The following is a 21,866-nucleotide window of genomic DNA, read 5'->3' as shown; positions in this document are numbered from 1 at the left end:
AAGATGAGTCAATGAAGCGTGCAGCATTTCAGGAAGTATTATTGGTGTTTGAATAAGTGATGGAATACACAAAATACAAAAATAGCATGCATTATCAACTGTGCCTCATGCCTCAGCTTCTGTTTAAAATGGTATAATATAATTACTGTAGGAGACTGGTTTATAACTTTGCAGGGACGGCGCTACGACTTCCACGGCCTACTAGGATCCATTCCAGCTTTACTGTAAGGTTAATTACAACCACCTGAGGTAACACATTTATGGTTTGTGTAACTTCAGTTATCACATCCTCTAGGTGCTGGCTGCAGTTACAGATAGCAAATATTCTTTTCAAAAGTGAAAACCCCCATTTACTGATTCAGCTAATGCAATGGCGTGACCCATGCCACGGGTTACACTGCCTACATAGTAGATCAGTACTTACATATCGCTCCCAGTCAATCTCTGCATAAAATCCATTTGCAGCGCCATTTGTCTTTTTCTTTAGAAAGAAAGATCAAAATGAGTAGATGAAAATATCAGTGAGTGGTACATACAGCAGCTCTAGTAAATATAAATGATGGTAGTTATAAGAGGAATACTTACATTACCATCTCTGTCTGGTGATCCCCTGTAAGAAAACAGAACATAACTGTCACAAATAATAATAATAATAATAATAATAATAATAATAATAATAATAATAATAATAATCTTATATAGTTTTTAATATAAAATAATATAGCTGTTTATCGTAAATCATTGAGTAACTAAGCACCTGTTTTTAAAAAGCAAATTACAAAGTGCAATGCTGTAGGAATGGCTGCAAAGATATCTCTTTGTTAAAATGAATACGTTGGAAATGGGATATTCTGTTTGTTTGTTCTTTATTAAGTCTAAGGAACTTCATTCAAAATTAGCAAGTTATATTAGTCACAAGCAGGTTGAAGGATGCATGCCCTCTGAAAAATAAAATAAATATTCTCGAAGCATACCGTTCTACCATAGCGTACCGTTTTTTTTTTTTTGCAGTGAGCTGCTGCTTCTGGGAAGGGATTTGACCTTTACATCAAGCTTTCACTATCTAAGCTATCAGTATAAAAATCAAACCTCGATAAATATGGCCCACAAACTCACGTGGAGTCGGTGTCCTTTTCTTTCTTGCGTATGCCAAAGGCCTTTCTTGTACGTTTTTTCAATCCTTTTGGGAAAAAAAAGAAACCTATTTAAATTTGAATCAGCTGATTTTAATAAGAGATTTAAAAGGCACCAACCACACCATTGGTGTCTACTGGTTTTCTACAGTGATTGTAAAGGTGAGTCTTTGTCAAAGAGCAAGATGCACTGTATGACCAGGACACCAAAGAAAAAAAACAAAAAAAAAACACTTTCATTCATTATTTACTGGAAAGCATTGCTATCTTAGAGTCTTAGAGATTTCAAACAATCAAAGCCTTCAGTATAAATAAACCCTTCTGGCCAGGGTAGACCGAGCACCAGTTATAGTTAGAACTGGTGTTCAGTTTCATTATTTAACTTTGGTTTTTAAAATGCTGTTTTATCATTTCATCAATTTAAACAATAATGTTAACTTTTACACTAGAATTTCGTGCAATGTATTTTACTCATTTTCCCAGACTTCTGTGTACTCTGCTAGTCTTGGCTTCAGGGACACAAGCTTCTCCACCCCCCCTTTGAATTCTGCTTGCCACTACTGCAGCCAAATAGGCATGCACCTGTTACTAATTGCAGCAGTAGCAGGTTATACTCTAAAGGAAGGTATATGTAGATAAAGACAAAAATACTGTGCAGTAAGAGATACATCATTTACTTTGTACTGCCGTTCAAACAATGCAGATTAGCTGTGTTTATCAACACCACCACCTTGTGCCACCCGAAGGTTAATTTGTGCTGGAATGCAACGGATCCCAGATCAGGTACTTTTTTGTCTGACGGGCGAGAATTATTCAGTTTGCATCATTACTAGTTTTTTAAACTGCAAACGGTCGTCACTGGTATTGTTCAAACCTGAAGATTATGTTAAAGGATGGTTAGGCAAAGATCGGCATGCAGCTACCGACACCAGCAATAAGGGACGAAACCCCGATCTACAAGCAGATGAGAACATGGAGCATCTACAAGGGAGCTACTGTAAATTAAGGTCAGTACATTAGATCTACAAACAAAAATACTTTCGTTCTTCCTTAATTATGAGATCTGGTACCTTTTTGGTTTACAAATGAACCCGAGTGCCACCAACACAGCCCCCTGCGTACACATTTACAAACGCAGTGAACTGCACTCCCAGGGATTCAAGCTGGTTTTCTAACCCATGCATTCATTTTCAAGTCTGCTGTTTTACAAGGCACTCCCAAGGGGCTGCAGTCCTGGTTTAGCCTCATCATTTAATTGTTCTTTTTGTGGTGAAACACAACTCATTCCCTGCCTTTTAGGTATTTCTGTAAAATATCATTAGACTGTAGCCCATTTGAAACAAAATGAGGATAGCTTTATAACACTATACTACTACCCTTAAGAAACCTTAGTGGAACCATTTACACAGTGGTCCTGATACAAAACCGTATAAACTCAGAAACAGACCTTGACATTGGATGCCAATTCTCTCAAAGTATATTGAAAGCCTAGTCAATGACGATCTTCATTTTGCTGTCCAGCCATTGGTTCAAGTTTGAAGCAATATGGATTTTGAGAATGAGCTGGTTTAGTTCATAAGATAATGATGGCTTTGCACTTCTAATGATCAGGCTGTTATTCTGTACATTATCATATTATATGAATAATATAAAAATAAACAATGTGTATTTGTTAATAGGCATGTTCTACACTCATCATAAGCTGCTCTCAAGTAATTTTGCTTCCTTGACATTTTTAATTTGTGTACATTAAGTTACAGTCTCTGCTATTCCTCAACCAAAACTGCATTTCTAATGAAATTATTTGTTTGGTTTTAGAATGACTGCAGAAAAGCTAACACAATTAGGAGTTATTCTTGACTCCAGCGTGATTCCATTAGGAATACGCAACAGGAACTGCAAACAGTCACTATTCTAGAGCAACTCTATCCAGAGAAAAACTGGAAGAACAATATGCTGAGTGGCAACAGGAAGAGCCAATCATGTTATTGATGCCAGTGGTGTCATAGGCTGGATGCTTCCACAAGTGACCCTAATGATGATTCTTCTCCTTGTTACAAAATGACACATTCTGTCTGATAGAGATCATTGATATTAGCATATTATTTTGTCAAAACATAAACCAGTAAAACAAATCATCCATTGAGTTCATTTAACATAATGGCTAATAATAGGACACAACAGCCTAAATGCATATCTTGGCTTAGCACCACGTTTCACGCTTTTTCCTCATGCAAATTAAATGGCAGAAGACCATGCTGTTTTCTTTTGTATCACGAATGCATGGACGGCCACTATATTAAACAGTTAGTCATTAATAAGAAATACACAATCCGGTTTATGATTTCACTCAACATAACTCGGTAGTTGTGCAGCTATTTTCTCCAAGGCTTTAAAATGGCTCCAGAAAAGATTGGTATGACTCAGCCTGGCTCCTGTTACCTGAGGTAGATGAAAAAGCCCCCCTTGACAACACAGCTACTATACTGCCTGTGAAATATGGAAGCAAGGGCAGTCCCTTGCTAACAAGGCTTGTAACGAGGTAGACTGCTTACAACACAAGAGAGGCAGCTAAGAGGATTCTAGTGTTTTATTATGTTTTCATGGCAAACAATGAACAGCTTTACTGCACACAGCAGATTTTAAGGAGTTATCTGGGGCATGCCTTTCACAGGAGGCTCTGCTATTTACAGTACTGCTTCTAACTTATTTAACTGAGGACTGATAAGTCCTATTGATTTCCCTGAGGTCATCATGAGTGAGCCTGATACTGAGGTATTGTTAGCTTTGAATTTGCTCATCACTCCCATGCTTAACTACAGACTGCCTGCACTGGCCCAAGAAAAGTAACAGCTGAACTGAATCTGCTTTCGCCACGTACTGTATATAGCACCTATATTACTACCTAAATATTACACAAAATACCATTACAACAAAAAGAAAACTGGCAGAACGACTCTATTTGTCTTTTTATCTAGAAGCTAGGTTTCTTTGGTTCCTGTAACCTTTCAACTCTGTTGTCTCAACTTGCTTTTACGTTATTTCTCAAGTCACACAGGAAGTTACACAGCCCTGCAAGCAAGATTGCAGCAAGTTCAATTCACTCGGACTGCAAACATCTTGAAAAGGGAAGAGTTGGGTAAAGAAATATATTGAAATAAAATGAACACAGTGGCATGTACTTTAGGACCACACAAACTGTATACATCAGAGTACATCTGGAAATAAGCTTCTACACTGAGACACAAAGTCAATACAGTGAATGTAAACACATAACTGTTTTCGTGGTCAGGATTCAGTATGCCTGTATTTCAATTGTCGTTATTTTTCTTTGGCATGAAAGGTGTTGCTCACCTCAGTAATATACAACATTTTTCAAATCTGTCAGCAAAACTGTGCAACACACACAGAGGTGCTGTGGGTACCGTTGCTGTTAATGGAAGACCAGGTGCTTTAGAAAGACACTGGAGAGTCTGAGCCATTCTACACCCAGCCTCTGATGTATGTCTGTTTAACTGCAGCCCAGAGAACCATGGGCTGCATGTCAAAATGTATTACTTTCAACTCCGTTCTCCTTACTCATAAAATCAGAATTTATCCTTAATATCAGGAATACATAAATACCCTTTTGATATGTACTTCATGGGAATAACTGAAAGTGACTAACATTCAAATGAAAAAGATTAAGAGGATTGCTGCAAAGTGTGAGATATTATATAAGATGCAATTATATAAATCCTTTGCTCGCTGCTCATGTTGAGACAGCACAGCACTATGAATATGAATCGAGGCTGAAATAAAATGACTACAGACTGGCTGTCGTAACAGCGTTGCATAAACAAGATATGAATGTTCCTAATTATGGTTTTGCAGACATAATGATAAGCAAGGTCATATCAACAAATTACTGTAAATGAAACCTACAATTAGGAAAGGAGATAGTTTACTTAAAGCACAACATGTTCAGCACTGCAGGTATGAATCACAAGTGTAGAGAAGACTGGTGGGGAAAGGCGCTGACCTGATACAAACTGACGTGAACTGGAGTCCGGAGATGGAAAGATTATGTGGCTTTGGTTGTGCTCTATAGCATTCTAAATAGAAAAAAAAACAGCAGCTTTTCCCAATGGCATTGACAGCTGCAATTGAAACACTTTCTACAAACATGATCAGAGAGGACTCTCTCACAAGTCAAACGCAGGAGGGTTCCCCGCAAATTGAAAGCGGATTCATTATTGAAGAAAACATGTTTACCTGTAGCGTTGATGCTGTATGAAAGTGCACCATTTCAAAGCCAGAACTAGGTTTCCCCTTCAGCTACTGACAAATGCAAGCAGAAATTAGGTCACTGAAGGAGAATCAACCGCCTTTATCAAATAATATGGGAACCACAGATGTTATTTCACATCTTGAGAACTTAAAAACAAATATGCATTCTGCGCTGCGTGTTGGTTTATTAGCAATGTAAGTTTTATAAAGCCATGTGGTATGGTGCAGGAGTTCAAGGGGGCTGTAAGGTGATGCAGCAGTGCAACTGCCAATAGCACCTGTCTCCATTAGTGCACATTAATATTGCAATGGAAACTTTGTGTTGCCTGTTTTATCCGACTCAGACATCTTGCTTACCAAATATCCTTTCAGATTAATACAAACGGTGTTATTACACTAGTTTTACAAACAGCAGTCGTACTGCCAAAATGTTATCTGACCACTAGGGATGGGATATTTATTGCCAAAATGTTATGCAGAGACTACCAATGCAGAATGACTGAGTGGAGTGTTTATCTTTCCTCATGAATGGGTTTCCACAATGGTTACAAGACAGGTATCACATTTACTATTGACCCAGTTATGGCAGTGTCACTAATGCAGGAACAGTAACTAACCCACCTAGTCATTGGTAGCAAGTGGATAACATTTTATTGAAATCTTTTACCTGTTTTGAAGATGACTAACCAGCAGGAGCTGTCCAACACTTTTTCCAGGGAGCTGTGAATATCACAGTCACAAGGCTAGAGAATTGAGTGTAGCAGCTTTAAATAGGCACACATTCATTCTTTATAGATTGGACAACAGAAAGACACCACAGGTTTCCAGTTGGTCAATGTAGATAAATTGGCAGAAGTCAGCATGTGTCTTGAAGTTCCTATAAAGTGATCAATAACCCTTTTATCCTCATCATTGCCTGGAAATCTCTGTCAGATTTTCTCTTGCCAATGCTGCCTGAGGTGTCCCTGTCCTTTTCTATGTCTCAACTCTAACAACGGTCCCTCTTGACAAAGCTGGAACTCATGAGGCATTGAAAGAATTTTTTCTCAAAGTGGAATACAGTTTGACAAAATGCACAGTTTGATATTGGTCAGTGCTGTCCAGGCAGACAGATACATATCATTACCAGCCCTGAAAAAATGAAAAGGAATGATCAGTGGAAACAAACCGCACATTGTATGGTGTTTACAGTGTAGGCTGAAGCTTTCGCAGACTCCAGCTGGCACCCTCAACAGGCTGCAGTATGCTTTCATGACTGGCTGTGGCCTTGTTTCTATTCATTAGGCTGCATTCCCTAGCTGGACTGTTTTTGTGATTATTGGGTTGTTTTACTGCCACTTAGGAATAGGACAGCAGAAAATAGGCCGCCAGGGTTGGGTTCCAGTATATCAGTGCAGGTCAGAACAGACAGGGAATCATAACAGTGGTGGAGAGGCTGGGGAGGGTTAGTTTGTGTGCAAGCAGCAAAAACAACAAGCTCCACCGGGACAGCAGTGTAGACACCCAGGCTCTTATTGTTTAGGGACAGTCAGGCTGCTCCTGCCCAGTTGCTCTAGGCTAATTGCTTAATAGAGCGTTTTTTAATCCATGACAGGGAGATGAGGCATTTTGATACAGACCAGTTATTTAAAAGCACTGTTAACCTGGTGAATAATTATAAATGCATATTATAAAGATGGTCATCTGCATGGTAAACTGCTTGGCCATTTGTTTTTTGTTTTTTACAACATCACAGTTTAGGAATCCAAAAGCTTTAAGATAGTCAAAACATTGGATTATAATTTCATACCAGGACTTTATCATGTCTTGTGCTGTTTCCTATCCTGCTTGCTCCCAAATGCATTCATCTTTGAAAATGACATCAATGGTATGCTAAAGCACTAGACAGCGTGCACAAGATGAAAGTGCTGCTGCGCATATATTATTCAGCAATGCAGCTGTGAGTCACACAAGCAGGAGAAGCAAGGAGTCTATGGACAGTCTGAACAAAAAACAATACAAAAAAGAGCTTCTCACAGTGAGTGAAAGTGTGGGATGCATCAAAACAGAAACATACACTATGCATGTCCAGTCTACGCTTCACCCAAGTCACAGCATGACAATGAAAAGAAGATTACATTTCTTCCTCTCAGAACATTTACTTTAAAATGCTGCTAAAATAGGGTCCTGGCTGCTTTGTCAAAGGCAAAGGAGCAGTCAGATCAACAATGCATGTTCGTGAGCCAGTTTAAATTACTATGCTGGTTTCTAAGAGGGAGTGGGCTTGCGGGTTTCACTCAAATAAAAACGTACCCAGTAAGTAAAAAAGAAAGAATGCTATTAAAAATCTGAGATACAGCAGTTAACTCAAAAGCTGAATCCATTAACATAAAAAAAATAAAAATAAAAATATGTTTGTAAAATCGAGGTTGAAACCTTCCGGATTCACATTGCGTATTAGCATGTAATTATAGCAGGATGACTCAGACAACAAGAGAAATCTGCCTATAGAACATTTTATGATATCACTGCTCCCGAAGCATTCATTTCAGGCAAAAACGACAACCACATTCTCCTTCTCTAATGAACCAAGCTGTAGATCCTTGAGGCAAGGAGGAGATGGCAGCTCCTTTAGGGGGGCCTGGTAGCACCTCCCATCCAAAACAAACTGACTTCACAGGCATCCAAGCAGGGAATACACTGAAACCTGCAGTCGGGAGCCATGGCCCACAAGATGTGTTCCAATTCTTACTTTGAATGACTTATGCAAGTGGTCTTCTTACCAGTTCTTCACTATAAAGGGTACTGTTGCAAAAAGGATCACTGTAGACCTCCACAACAGACATGTTTTAATATGAATGACACTTTCTCTATTTAGAGGGCACAAGATAAGAAGTGTCCAGTTTGAGCCTAATTTACATCCCGGGACAGTGCATGATATACACCCAATACAGACTGATAATATTGTAATAACACACTTAATGAAAGATATTATAATAATCTTCATATAGTGCCTTTCACAGTGGACCACCATAACAAAGCACTTTACAAGATATGAGACTAGGGTGTGTGAACTGTGCATCAGCTGCAGAGTCACTTACAACAATGTCTCACCTGAAAGATGGAGCACAAGGAGGTTGAGTGACTTGCTCAGGGTCACATGACAAGTCAGTGGCTGAGCTGGGATTTGAACTGAGGACCTCCTGGTTATCAGCCCATTTCTTTAACCAATGGACCACACAGCCTTCTTGAAGTGGCCAGAAATTATTCACTCTGCTAAATAGACCACGGGGATGGGCAGGACAAAACAGAGACTTGGAATTGAAGCTCAGCCCCAACCGAGCCCACAACAAGGAGCATGAGTCTTGTTAATTGACTCTTGTGAATTGAACAAGTGACAAGGGTGACGCCTGATCGCTTTCCTCAACAGTAAATAGGATTGCCGTCACACATTTAAGAAGTTTGTATTCGGTCTATCCAGTGGATACACAAGGACAGCTTGTCAGTGCATTGTAGTTAGCGACACGCCTCTTTCAGATAATAATGAGCAATTATAATTAAATACCTTTTAAGTAATTATTGAGAAAAAAGGCTACGCATTTTTTATATTCATTTCATGTATTTTGTAATTGGCTTTTAATCTGTTCAGAATATCTCCTTCTATTTGTTTGGTCATTTGTTACGTTGCCGTTGAAAATGATCAGAAATTGACTCAGCATTTCACTAATGTTTCTTGGCATGAGGCAGGTAAAGCCTGTGACCGACCTCATTCTTTCTGCTGGCCTCAATCAAGGAATTTTCGATCAACAGTTTCAAAGAGGTGTTTTAATGAAACATGCACGGTGGATCCATTAATATTTAACAACATTCACTTACAAGACTGGTAGCTAATGTCACGCAGCAGGAAAAAAGAGGAAAAACACCAAGTGCCACACCGCCGAAGGGAATTAAAAAGAGATCACAGGTAACAATCCTTAAATCAGAAAGCACCGATGGCTAGCAATGAAAACATCTCTGCTACAACCTTCCATGTGATCTGCAATGGGAGCAGAAGTAACACCTTCATTGCCAATATTCAAAACCAACTGCAACCACCAGTCATAGTGCCCTCAATTGGTAATACATGGTTAGATGACCGTAGTTTTAAATGGGTTATAATCACCAAGGCTATAAAAAGCATTTTCTTTACAGGTAGTAAAAGAAGTCTCTTTATAAGATTGTTTAGATTTTCAAACGTTGTTCACTTGTGATGCTGGTGAAATGCATTTAACCTGCCGACTTTAATTAAGTAATGTCAGCTAGGATCCTAATTCTTTCCACACAGAAAGTAAATCTACAGCAAGTGAATTATCCTCAAACTAAATTAAGTACAGGTGAAACCAAGACTATTCCAGAAAATAACTTTGAGTCTCCCAAGTGATTTACACAGTTACACTAAAGTAAACGTTTTTGTATTACTAAAATGTCATGTGTGATTAAACAGATATTTTAACCCTAAACAAATGCTTTTAGCACAATAATCCATGTTATTGTAAAATGAAACCAGAAAAAAAATTTAACTTATGAATTCAAAAACAGTATTCACAGAAAGAAAGAAGGAAAAGAAAAACATCACATGATAGAACATGCAAGCATTGAATAAAGAGAATTCAAGGCGAGCAGATGGCTCAGAATGGGCAGCATGTGTGGTTCACTATCATCCATTAAGGCCAAGGCCCTGCATTATAGTTCCGTCTCAAACAAATATACTCTCATAACATAAGAGAACAGTGCTTTAAAGAGACAGAGGAGTGGCATGGAAAGAGACATATTATAAACTGCACTGCATGACAGAATAATCTATCAGCAAAAAGCAAAAAAAAAAAAAAAAAAAAAAAACATCCTCCCAAGTGTTTTTGCAGCATTGAACATAAAAGCATTGCCATGCCTTTATATATCAATGAGAACAGAGCGCCTGTCACAAAAATGGTTCTGCACAGAAACATGCATTCTAACCATGTCTAGCTTTGAGAACAGACAAAACGAATCACTGTTTTAATGGCACTGTCTCATTCTTAAACATCTATAATCTAATATATAGCATTTGACTATATGGGTGTAATGTGTTTATCTCGTAGAAAATATTTAAGGAATGTTCAAACCTCTACATGTGTGTATTGCCGTATTCATATAAAACCCCTTCAATAAAACCCTGTGTGTATACAGCATGAAGGTTATTATCCCCTAATGTTTAAGATGAAGAGAAATGTGTTTCTCATCTGCTCGAACTCACATCAGGATATGATGCAAACCAGTTGCTGAATTTTGGTGCTTGAAGAGAGCTCAGCACAATTCATTTTCAGAGTGATTTTAATTGCATTTCATTAAATGCACCCTTAAAAAGGGAAGCAGCAGATGGTATCTTTAGCGGGGCTGTCTGACAGTACAGAAGAGCATTCTATTTCAGAGAGCAAGACCATGCACGTGTGTGATTATCATTACAAAGGCTGGACCCCCCTGGTGAGGGGACTGCTGCCTCAATCAGTGTTACGGGCACAGAGCAGCAGGATCACACTGGTCGTGATCGCTTGTTAAGAAGACGAGTCCCAATTCAGTCATTCCCGAGACGCATTAGGATTGTCTGAATGCAGCAGTTAATTAAACTGAACTGGAAAGGAAAATCCTCAACTTGAATTCAGGGATAAGGATTGCAAATTCCAAATTAATGTACTGAGCAAGAAGTGACAATTATTACAGTCATGAATGTACACTTACAGGCCCTACCTCAAGAATATCCTTATAGTTCAGTTTCTCTCCTTTAATATAATCTCGTATAAACAGGAGATGTCTTAAGTGTGAGGCTGAATACATTTCACACATATATTTTGGGCTGCTGATTTTGACACCACTTGACGGTATCAGATGTGTTTTGCAAGCGCTCCAGATCATGCTAATCCTTACTGGGAAAAAGGATAAGCTTTTACAAATATGGGCCTTTTGTGGCTAAGAGTTACACAACTGTGGAAATTGGAATGAAAATAACAGAAAACTACTAGCATTCATAAAGCTTCCAAAACACCTATTAACATAGATAGGTCTAAATGTGATAGATAGACACAGCAATGTACTGAGAGACCTGAAGATCAAGATCAAGATAAGGATCAAGATAAACCTCAACTTTGTTTAACATTTTCCATTTTAGAAATGAATAACTGTTCAGTGCCCCATTCGCTGCTTATTTTTCTGTTGCAAGCTGTTACAAGAAGAGGTAAGATATGAAACAACATGTGATCGTTGTCAATGATCACAGTGTCTCTCTGTTTTAATTTGTCCAGGAGAAACCTCCACTAAGGCACAGTCGCTGGGATGCTATTAGCATGACAGGGCAGCACAGTAACAGGGTACCTGTATTTCCTCAAGCTGGTTTACATATCTAATTAATCTGTGCAGGTAGCTGTCATTATGAAAACTATGCATTACACTATATTACTGAATACATGGCAATATATGACAATATTATTAAGTTTCTGTAAGCACCAATGCAAGAGAACAGCCTCTGTCCAGAGCTATTATTAATCGAAGCATATTTTCATAAGTGCAACATCCTCACACATACTTTAGTGCCTAAATCCCCTGCACTAAGTGATTGGTGTCCCCTCTTGGATCTTCAATCACAGCTCACACTGAAGGCCAAGTCAGAGTAGCTCACTGCCAGTCAAAGCTGGAGCACTTCCACTGTAAACCACGATAATAATAATAATAATAATAATAATAATTTTGCACTATAAAGGCCATCTTTTCAAAGTGTTTACTCCAGTCTTTAATTCATTCCTATTTTTTTTAAAGAGGTAAAACACCTGTTAATTTTTCAAAACTGAAACCAAAAAACATTAAGTATTTGCAATATGTTTCATATTACATTTGGTAACATTAACATGATTTTTCTTTTTTCTCCTTTTAAAAAATAGGAGTTAATTAAACAATGGTTGAAATGCTATGAAAATAGGCTCCATTATATAGGGGGTAATTAATATTGTACTTAGGGTTAGGGCCAGCAACAGCACTTGGAATCTACCTGTAAGCGTGTTCTGTGATTATATTATGTCAAGATGTCTAGGGACTTTCCTCCCTACAACTGTCCCTGCTCTTGTGCTATGTTATTATGTCTGATCTGAATGATTCTTTATATGTGTTTCTTCTTAGATCAGTATTTGCCATGCTTACCAACTATTCCGGCAAAACCTGGCTTCATCGAACAATGCAAGGCTAGTCAGGCTCCACAGCTCACTTCCACGTGGGTCTTCCCAGAAGCAGTTGCTGCTGGAATACTTTGTATGCATACTTAAGCTGTAGAAAAACCTATAGGGAGTTGTGCAGACCACACACCACTGCACAATAAACAGGGAAGACGTGAAGTATTGCAAAAATAAAGATGATATAAAGTAGGTGTGGACAACTCCGGTCCTGAGTGAGGGTCCATTCCGTAAGGAAGCCCAACTTTTACAGAACATACTTAAAAAGTACTGTTCATTGTTATGAGCGTTCCAGGTAAATAAATACATACAGAAATACTGTAACGAAGTCTTATGGCTCAGGTTCGTTTTCACCCTTGTCACACACCAGACACTGACACCGAACTGTATTTTGAATACGCGCTTTTATTATTTACAATAAGAAAACGAGAAAAAAATCTAAACAAAAGCGTAACTCCTTCTCGGAGTACAAACTGGACTTTTCTTCTTCGTCCCTAACTACGTGCTGGAGGGCTAAGCCAGCAAAACAAAACACTTTGTCACAAAGAGAAGGTTCACACAGTACCTTTTAGACTAGACCGCACGGGTCTCTTCTGTACTGGGCTTTTACTCCGTCAACCTTGCACACGTAACGTTCTCTTCCTCAGCAACCCTGTAGTCCCATGGCATTCTGGGGGTTGTAGTCCTACAACTCCCTCCTTGGACTACAAATATTCTCCTGTCTTCCCCTACTTTGCCACAATACATAACGAAATCTTCTGTGACAGACCAACCCTGAATAAGGGAGCATTCGCATGCAAGCTGTTCCAGGTTAATGGATAACATCTGTTTTTGCCAGCCTTCTGTATCTGCAATAAAAACGGATATCTGAATGCCAGGCAGCTTTGCTGATTAGCTGTGCTGGAAACCGCAGGCATTACTGAAATGAAAGACTAGCTATTGCTTCCAAACACAACACTGTGATGTCCTTCAGCGTTTTAAGTTTAGTGACATGTATTTTGATGACTGCTGTGGACTAATTCACCAGTGAAGACTTCATAGAGGTTGTGTCCTGAATGGAGGAGTATCCCACAGATGATCCAGTTATAGTTCTAGGTATTTAATTATGCTAAATTTTTTCATTAGATGCCGAGAATTGTGCGACATATTTTAACAGTGGAATTCGTAGTTTAAAGCTTAATATTAAAGGTGCACTTGCAGCTTTTTTAAAACATTTGACCACCTTTTACTGTTCCAGGTTTCATCTTTTTTTGTCACCAATGTATAGATCCTTGGTTTCTCTATTCTGGATCTTACCCTAGTTGTGTCCTTTACTTTATGAGAAAAACAGACATTTGTGCATTTTCTTTACAAGGTAGTTCCCCTTATGAACCCTGCTGGCTACTCAGTCATGGTGTATGAAGAACAGTGGTATCTTACACAGGAGGCACAATATTATACCATTGCAGGTACACCTATTCCTCTTATGTTGTCTTTCACAGTCTCCCCATAGCAAAACAGCAGTAGCAATGTCCTGGACTTACATTCCCACAGGTATGGCTGCAGGCAGATTAGCAATGCGTTCTATAAAGGTGACTTTGTCTTGTTCATTGTTTACTGTAACTGTAAACTACCATTTTAAAATGGGGCAGAGCTTTCTAATAGTTAATTGAACTGAAGCGTGATTACTGTGGTAAACTCCAGTAACATGTCAGAAATGTTTGGTTTTTATAAATATAATACAGCTTTTCAATCAAGCTCAGTGGTGAATGACCCGGCACTGATGTTTGAATGAGCCCTTACAAAAACGTGCTGCTGTGGTTTCAATCAAGGCCAGCCTGGTGAAATTCCGAGTCAATATTTCACACAGTCCAGTGGGTTTTCTTTTTTTTTTTTTCTCCCGCTTGCTGGAAAGTGAAAACTCGCTCAGTATTGTGTTGATTGTGTACAGCACACTGATAATTCCACTGTGCAGTATAGTACATATCGAAACACTGTATTCACAAGAATTATGTGGCTCTTAATCAAAGTCATGAGCATGTGCAGAACACACAGTGATACATGTTCTCAAGATTCTTCTTGCTCTTCCTGCACTTATTCTAAAAACCCAACCATGTATGGGTCGCATAACGATAGTAACATCCAAGAATGAAGATGGACACCAGTGATGTGACAGATGTGACAAAAAATGTTAATGGCTTTCAAATTGCAAAGATAACCGGGGGGAAAAAAAATGATTCGGACAGTAGTTTTTGATTCTGTAATTTTTTGAATGCCATGCAACTTCCAAGGTATTTCTGCTGGGAAAAAATGACTAGAAATGTGTTGAATAAAACTCTGTGTTGAGTGTACGACGAGAGCCCAGCCTGAAGCCTGAGTGTTTAACATCCTCATTTCAACCTTGAACTTTAGTTCCTTTTTTCCTAGAGCATTTAATGGTCTGAGATGAAAGCCTAAAGAGGTTGCCAACATTGCCAATGTGGTCTGGAATAAAATGACTATTGTCTCTGTTGAGCCTTGGCTGTGGACACCAGAAGCTATTTCACTTGGACCCCATGTGGTAAGCAAGAAGAATGGGCGTGCAGTGCAGTGTAATATCTGGTCCCAATAGACTGTCCGTCTCATAAGTCAAAGTGCTTCAAGTAGAAACAAAAATTACTGGCTAAGGGTTATAAATCCATTATGATGTGCTACTGGTTACATTGCGTTGGCATTTGAATTTCAGCAATGTTGAAGTAGTAATTTTATTATATCATTCAGATTTGATTGCTTTTTACATTTTTCAGTTCATCAATACATATTAAAGTATATGACAATGTTTCACATATGTTACTGTCAAGTGATACATATTTAACTCTGATATGTTCCTGGTATTAAATAAGCTGGAACAAGGGAAGTGATCGCAGTAAAAGGATCCGATAACTTCGAGCAGCTCATATATAAGTACATACAGGTACAGTATATTGATATCATTTAGTTACAATACATATCCATAAAATAAGAGGAGGCTCTATTCCATTTTTCAGTAAATTCTAAGTCCTTATCTGAAAAAAGCAGTGCTTACTCTTTCCACGTTAATAACATCCTGTACAGAGTTCTTCCCAAGTGCTCAAACTGGGGTTCAGTATCCTTCCAGGAAGTTAGTATCATTTTTTTTAGCTGTGAGGGGTAGAGTGAGTAATAATTTAGTCTGTGCTTTGCTAACTTGGAGAGTAGATATGTCTCTTAAGATTGCAACTAAAATGTTGCAGGGGGTATGTATTTGTAAGCTATTGGAAATATTGTGGTCCAGTAATCATGTAGCTTACTACATTCCATAACACATGGAAAAGACATGTTTTACCAGAGTCCCATCTCCAGGTCCTGTCATCCTGTTTCAAACTGCATAATGAATGATATTTATAATTTTATACTGAATGAATCTTAATTTGGCATTGGGTGAAGAAAATGTAATATTGTTGTTGATATTATTCCAGGATGATGCTATTAAATGAGTTCCTAACTCTATCTCCTACTTTGACTTTCAACTAATATTACTGTATGACAAATTCATTTTAAATAATTTGTATAACTCTGATACAAAACCATGGGAATTCAATGGATGCAATACACACATCTTCAGTTTAGTCAAATTAGGACAGCAAAATTGAGGGATTAGGTTGGCTAAGGTTTTTTTTTTTTAATATGATTGTAAATTCTACTTTCTCTATATGGAATATGGCATTCTACCCTTTAGAGATCTCAAAGAAGAGAATACATTTTCTTCAAGCAAATCACCCACCTTATTGATTTGTGCATTAATCCAAACATGGTTAAATAAAGGTTTCTTATTATACAAAATGGTTTTTGGTTCAGAGTCTTGAACTGGAATAAATGAAGGGCTGATCTTTTGAAAATGTTGTGTGCAAATGTAAAAAAAAAAGTTATTCTTCAGAGCGGGTGGAGGGTCATGTAACAATACGTCTTTTGAACTATAGGGGGAGCAAATATCTTCAGCAATTGTAACCCAAGGTGGGGGGTTGCTTAATTTTACAAACCAATCTCTTTGTAAATAATGCCAGTAAGGATTGGGAATATTCACACCTCCTCTATTAGGACTGTTATATAGCTTACTGATCTTAAGCCTGGCTTTCTTATATCCCCATATACATTTACTGAAAAGTACATTCATATGTTTAAAACAGGAGATGGGAATAATAGTATTTTTATTTATAATAATTAGTAGAAGGATGCAACACACTAAACCATTCCTTAAAGGGGAAGAAGCTATGGCGATACTGGCAATCAGAACTGGGAAACACAGAATTCGTTGTTTCCTCTACCTGCTCTGTACCATCTTCTACACCTTTGTGTGATGAAGGGTTTAAAAATTATGCATTTCATTGTTCCTGCCACTATTAACCTCCAGCTGAAAGTAGCACAACATCTTCCCTTATCAGTATTCACTGTCACAATACAAAACTCAATCCTGTATTCTCTCCAAGCACCAGGGTTTCTTTCTGGGATCATTGCAGTATATAACAAGCTCTAAGTGTCATTGCTGTCAAATGCTTTCTTAATTAAAAAGCCTCCATTTTATGTAGAAAAAAAAAATTGAGCATGTTCTCAAATATGCCCTAATTGTTTCAAAAGCTTAACATATTCAATCAGCAAGCATATCCATGATCTTACTGTCATTGTAGCTTTCTCATAATACCACTGTTAAAAGGGATACTTCAGTAGGGTTATTAACTACCTTGGGCTTACTTGCTCTACTCTGCATGCAGATTAGGTCACCACTGGGGATTGTCATGTAAAACTCATTTGGATAAAGAAAGAAAATGCACTTAACAAAGCTACTGCTTAAATCACCCAAATTCATATTTATTATTCTTTTATATTGTTATTATAATGGCTTCTTTTCTGACATAACAGCCCCCGACTAAAAGAGGAAAGAGAACAATCGACCTTTACAAAACAAACAGGCACACACAGAAGGAGACCCGAGTTAATATTGAGTGTGTAAACACAGGTATGTGTATATGTAAATGATGCTGACAGCTCATTCTGCTGCTATCCACATAACAGGGGCTGTGTGTCAAAATAGTACAAAAGCAATGGAAAAAATAACAAACTTTCCCTTGGACATGTTCTCTTCTTGCCTTGTTGAAAAGAGACCTTTTCCAATGTACTAGTTCACTGTGCATAAAATAAATAGTTATGAATAATCGTGTTACTCCACCAACGATCCAGATTAATTGCAAAAAGGTTGCAAAGCATTTGCGACAGCCAAAATAATTAACAAAGTGAAGATTACAATTAAGCACAAACAAAAGAAAAAGCTATGACTACTGAAATACCAGCTTGACATGAAAATACAGTATTACAGTCTAACCCAGACATCCACAAAGAGGCCATTTCATTTTCATCTTTCAATAGTCTCCAAGGGTCACAGTTTGAAATCACCTGATGCCATCAATTCCTGCACTGTACAGCTTGTCAGATACATCAGCTATTGAAAGCAGCTCATGTGGCTTCAAAATGCAATGCTTATTGAACTGTAAGACATTTCTACAAGGAGAAAGCACACAGTGGAGCAGAACCACAGTTATCCCCACAACACAGGAAATCCAAATTATCCTTTAAAAAAATTAAATAAAATCATTAGCACCTAGGCTGTATTTGTGCATTAGACAGGAACAACTGCCTGTCCTTTCTTGATATCTAAGTCATAGGAATGTGTGCACTCCAAATAGCTAGGCGGCTTATGGTATTAAGAACAGCTAAGCAAACCACAGCAAGAGAGGAAGAGAGAAAAAAATAGCCTACCTTCCATCATGATGGCAGAAGTGCATTCCTCAATCTCCAAGGAGCCTGAAAAGATAGCAGGGAAAAAGAGAACCCTAGTTACCAGGTGTTGAGGAAGAATGAACCGATTCGATCCACTGGTACCACCCCCACCACCCTCCTAAGGTCCAGATACGTTACTGTACTGTTTATACAGCAGTATGAACGAAATGGTGCTGCTGTAGCCTGAAACGGCTGGAGCTGTGATTTAGGCCATTGGTGCTGCTGCAGTTGTAACCTACAGGATCACAGAAGGATGCTGAGAGAAAAAAGCAAGCAAAAAGAGAGAAAGGGAGGGGAGAGAGACAGACAGAGAGAGAGAGAGAGAGATAGAGAGGTTTGCTGAGCTCTCACAGTAGCCTAGCCAATCCGTCCAGCTCTTTACCTCGTCACATGGTTTTCCAGCCTGCACCTCCTAAAACCATACCCCTTGAGAATACTAGACAAGCCTCCCCTTGCAACCAACCTTTCCCTGATTTCAATGAACATGTAACCCTTTTCATACCTTGTGACGCACTTCCCTGCTCTGCAATGCTATTGGAGCACAGAGACGAAAATGATGAATTACCAGGCAGTGTCAGATTAGTAAGAGGACTGTACTAAGAGATGGTCATTGCGGAACTGTTATGCCCACGCAAGCTCTGTAGTGCTTTTTTTGTCTGTCTGTGTGTGTGTAGTCTGTGCTACATCTGTTTCTTTCTCATTCAAAATCTTAATCTCTGAATGACAAGCTGTCTCTCTGGCACTGACTGTGTGTCTCTCCTGTTCCCCGATGAGGGCTTTTCAGGAGCTCAGCTGCTTTCTGCTTTCTGCTGCTGTGCCTGCTCCAGTCAGCACCCTTCCCCAGCCATTTGGGATCAAATCAATAAGGGGTGACGTCACATTAGAAACAATTAGCGCCAGAGCAAGGATGATGCAGGAAGAGACACTGCTGTTGTGCTCATGCAGCGTGCCTTGCAAAAAAAAAAAAAAAATCAAATAGAAAAGATTAATTTTGCATTAGGCAGTGCACCAAAGCCGGAGGGCAAGGGATGATCACCAACAGGAGAGAAACAAAGAGCTGAGGGTGGATCCGCATAGAAGAGGCAGCAAATAATAATACCAAAATATACAATAACAATCTGGTATGCAAACCCATAAAATACTTGTGTGCTAGGATTCAAGATATAGGAGGGTCGGCTGGCTATGGTACCCCTTTTTAACTCTTAATATTGGGGTCTTTTTATTTTTTTAGGAACAAGGCAGAAAGATTCTCATAAATAACAGTAATTACATACTGTATGAATAAAACATTCTAGGATACGGAATATTTGATGTAACTGTTATATCTGTCAGTCCTTTGATTTAGATAATTATAAGTGACTTTTTTCCCCTACAATATTTATTTATTTATTTATTTATGTCAGGACACCTTAACCCGTCTTTATGCTTTTACTGGGAGAATTGTGTCAGAAAGATCTTCAGTTCTAGTTCTTTACAGTACTATCAACCCGGTCATAATAAACTCTGAATTCCCGTAGTGAGTCTGTCCAATGAATCAAGCAGTATGATAAGAATAGAGACAACAAATACCCATATATCTGGATCATGAAAGCAGGCTGTAAAACTCAATCTCATTCCAGTATAAAAACTAGAAACCTGGATGAAAAAACACCTCTGTCAAAAAGAAGCTATAATTTTAAAAAAATGCGTCAGTATATGAATTTTGGCAGAGCTGTCCTGTACTCTTGTAGCTGTTGTTGTATTGTTGTATGAGAAAAGCTCTGGGAACATCCATTGATCCTTCAACTTCTGCACACAAACCAATCACACCAGTGATTGAACTTCATTACTCCAAGCTCGACAGTGAAAGCCCAGGACTCTACCCTTGCACCATTCGAAGGCTTACAGCAACAATGGAAGACCAACCTAAACATTAAACATATGAGCCGCCCCCTCAGCGATGTCAAATCTGTGTAGATTCTCCTGGAGCCTGGAACATTTTTACCAGACAAATCATCAACCTGCGTATTAGTAAGGGTTACCATGAGACTCCATGCACTTGGACAGTTTGGGACAGTTCAGGCTTTTCAACTTGCATCGCAATGCATTCTGGTACTTTAACCTGCCCCACGTACCTTTCACAGGAGGACTACGTTTACCACAATGCATTGAATTGTGCGTTGGAAAGCCTGAGCTGTCCCAGACTGTCCTAGTGTACATAGAGTCATATGGCAGCCCTAGTATATTCATGAAATAGTAACAGGGAAGTAGTTTAATTGCAACTCCCTACTCCCACATATTCAGTCTTGAACAAAGAAGACTAGGTGGCGATCTGATTCAAGCATTCAAAAATCTAAATCTGTATTTAAAAGACCAGGGTTCACAACTAGAGATTAGATAAAGGGGCATTCAGAACAGAAAATAGGAGGCACCAATTTACACAGAGAATCGTGAGGGTTTGGAACCAACTCCCCAGTAATGTTGTTGAGGCTGACACCCTGGGATCCTTCAAAAAGCTGCTTGGTGAGATTCTGGGATCAATAAGCGAATAACAACCAAACGAACAAGATGGGACTCCTCTTGTTTGTAAACTTTCTTATGTTCTTATAGATCTGTGAACAAGAATGGACGCAGCTGGAAAGCAGATCGTGCCCAAGCATGGGTGAATAACTAAGAACTACGAACCACAAATACTGCTTACAGCATAGGATCACATAGGAATAAGACGCTACTCTTAAAAAGTCTTGTGATGTCACAACCTTGCAACTAACAAAATTACAGGGCAGGTGAAGCCAACAGAAGGATACTATGGAAAATATGGAAATGTTCATAAACTCAATATCAGAGCAATAAAACTCATTACCATAGCAAACATGGTAAAACTATAACTATAGCTATTATATCTTGATGATAATCAAAGTGAGGTTGTTGCTGGAAGAAAAATAGAAAGTAAATGAAGGTGTTGGACCTGAGAAGACTGTTTATAGTGAACTACAGGCAAGTTTGACCAGCAAGAATCAATGGAAAAATGAGCTACAAACATGCATTTTCAATATTATACTAACATAACTAACTGGCACTATAATTCACTGCAATTCAAAGGCAGCCCTTATTTCAAATTCTGGAGTCAGTCTCAACAGTCATGCTTCTGATCCATGTGAGAAGCTCTTCTGTAGCAGATGTTCTGGCTGGCTCCTCCTCCGTTGCCAGTTCCCATCATGCTTTGCCTCTACAAGAGCTGTACAGACAAGGTTCCTTCTAGAGTGCGGCTATCCAGTGCGAGGAGATTTCGAAACGGGATGGGGAGGATTTTCTAAATAAAGCCTAATGCCCTAATCTTCTATCTTCAGTTAGGATGTGCTGAGGATACAATCACAGCAGTAACAGGGGCAGGCGGGGTGGTGGAGAGTTTTCAAAAATAGAAACGTGGTTCAACAAACATAAACACAGACCATTCACAGAGAAA

The 21,866-nt window shown here is 38.7% G+C and overlaps 1 protein-coding gene across 8 annotated transcripts in view; it reads right to left on the bottom strand.

The window, feature by feature from the left end:
- Nucleotides 1–21,866, bottom strand: part of LOC121327096 (SH3-containing GRB2-like protein 3-interacting protein 1) — a 49,508-nt gene that overhangs the window by 24,509 nt on the left and 3,133 nt on the right. For 7 of the 8 annotated variants that reach the window (XM_041270887.1, XM_041270888.1, XM_041270891.1 and 4 more), the window contains exons 2-5: nucleotides 18,401–18,445; nucleotides 1,117–1,180; nucleotides 586–610; nucleotides 425–481 (exon numbers count right to left, since the gene is read on the bottom strand). In XM_041270887.1, the coding sequence (XP_041126821.1) occupies nucleotides 425–481; nucleotides 586–610; nucleotides 1,117–1,180; nucleotides 18,401–18,445 (191 nt within the window). Of the gene's footprint in view, nucleotides 1–424; nucleotides 482–585; nucleotides 611–1,116; nucleotides 1,181–18,400; nucleotides 18,446–18,803; nucleotides 18,824–21,866 lie in introns of those variants that run through there. The other variant, XM_041270892.1, reaches the window with a different exon arrangement.

The sequence above is a fragment of the Polyodon spathula genome, chromosome 14, assembly GCF_017654505.1.
Source record: "Polyodon spathula isolate WHYD16114869_AA chromosome 14, ASM1765450v1, whole genome shotgun sequence".
In the NCBI taxonomy this organism is placed as follows: Eukaryota; Metazoa; Chordata; class Actinopteri; order Acipenseriformes; family Polyodontidae; genus Polyodon; species Polyodon spathula.
The sequence above is the reverse complement of the archived record's forward strand: the minus strand, read 5'-3'. Positions and strand labels throughout refer to the sequence as shown.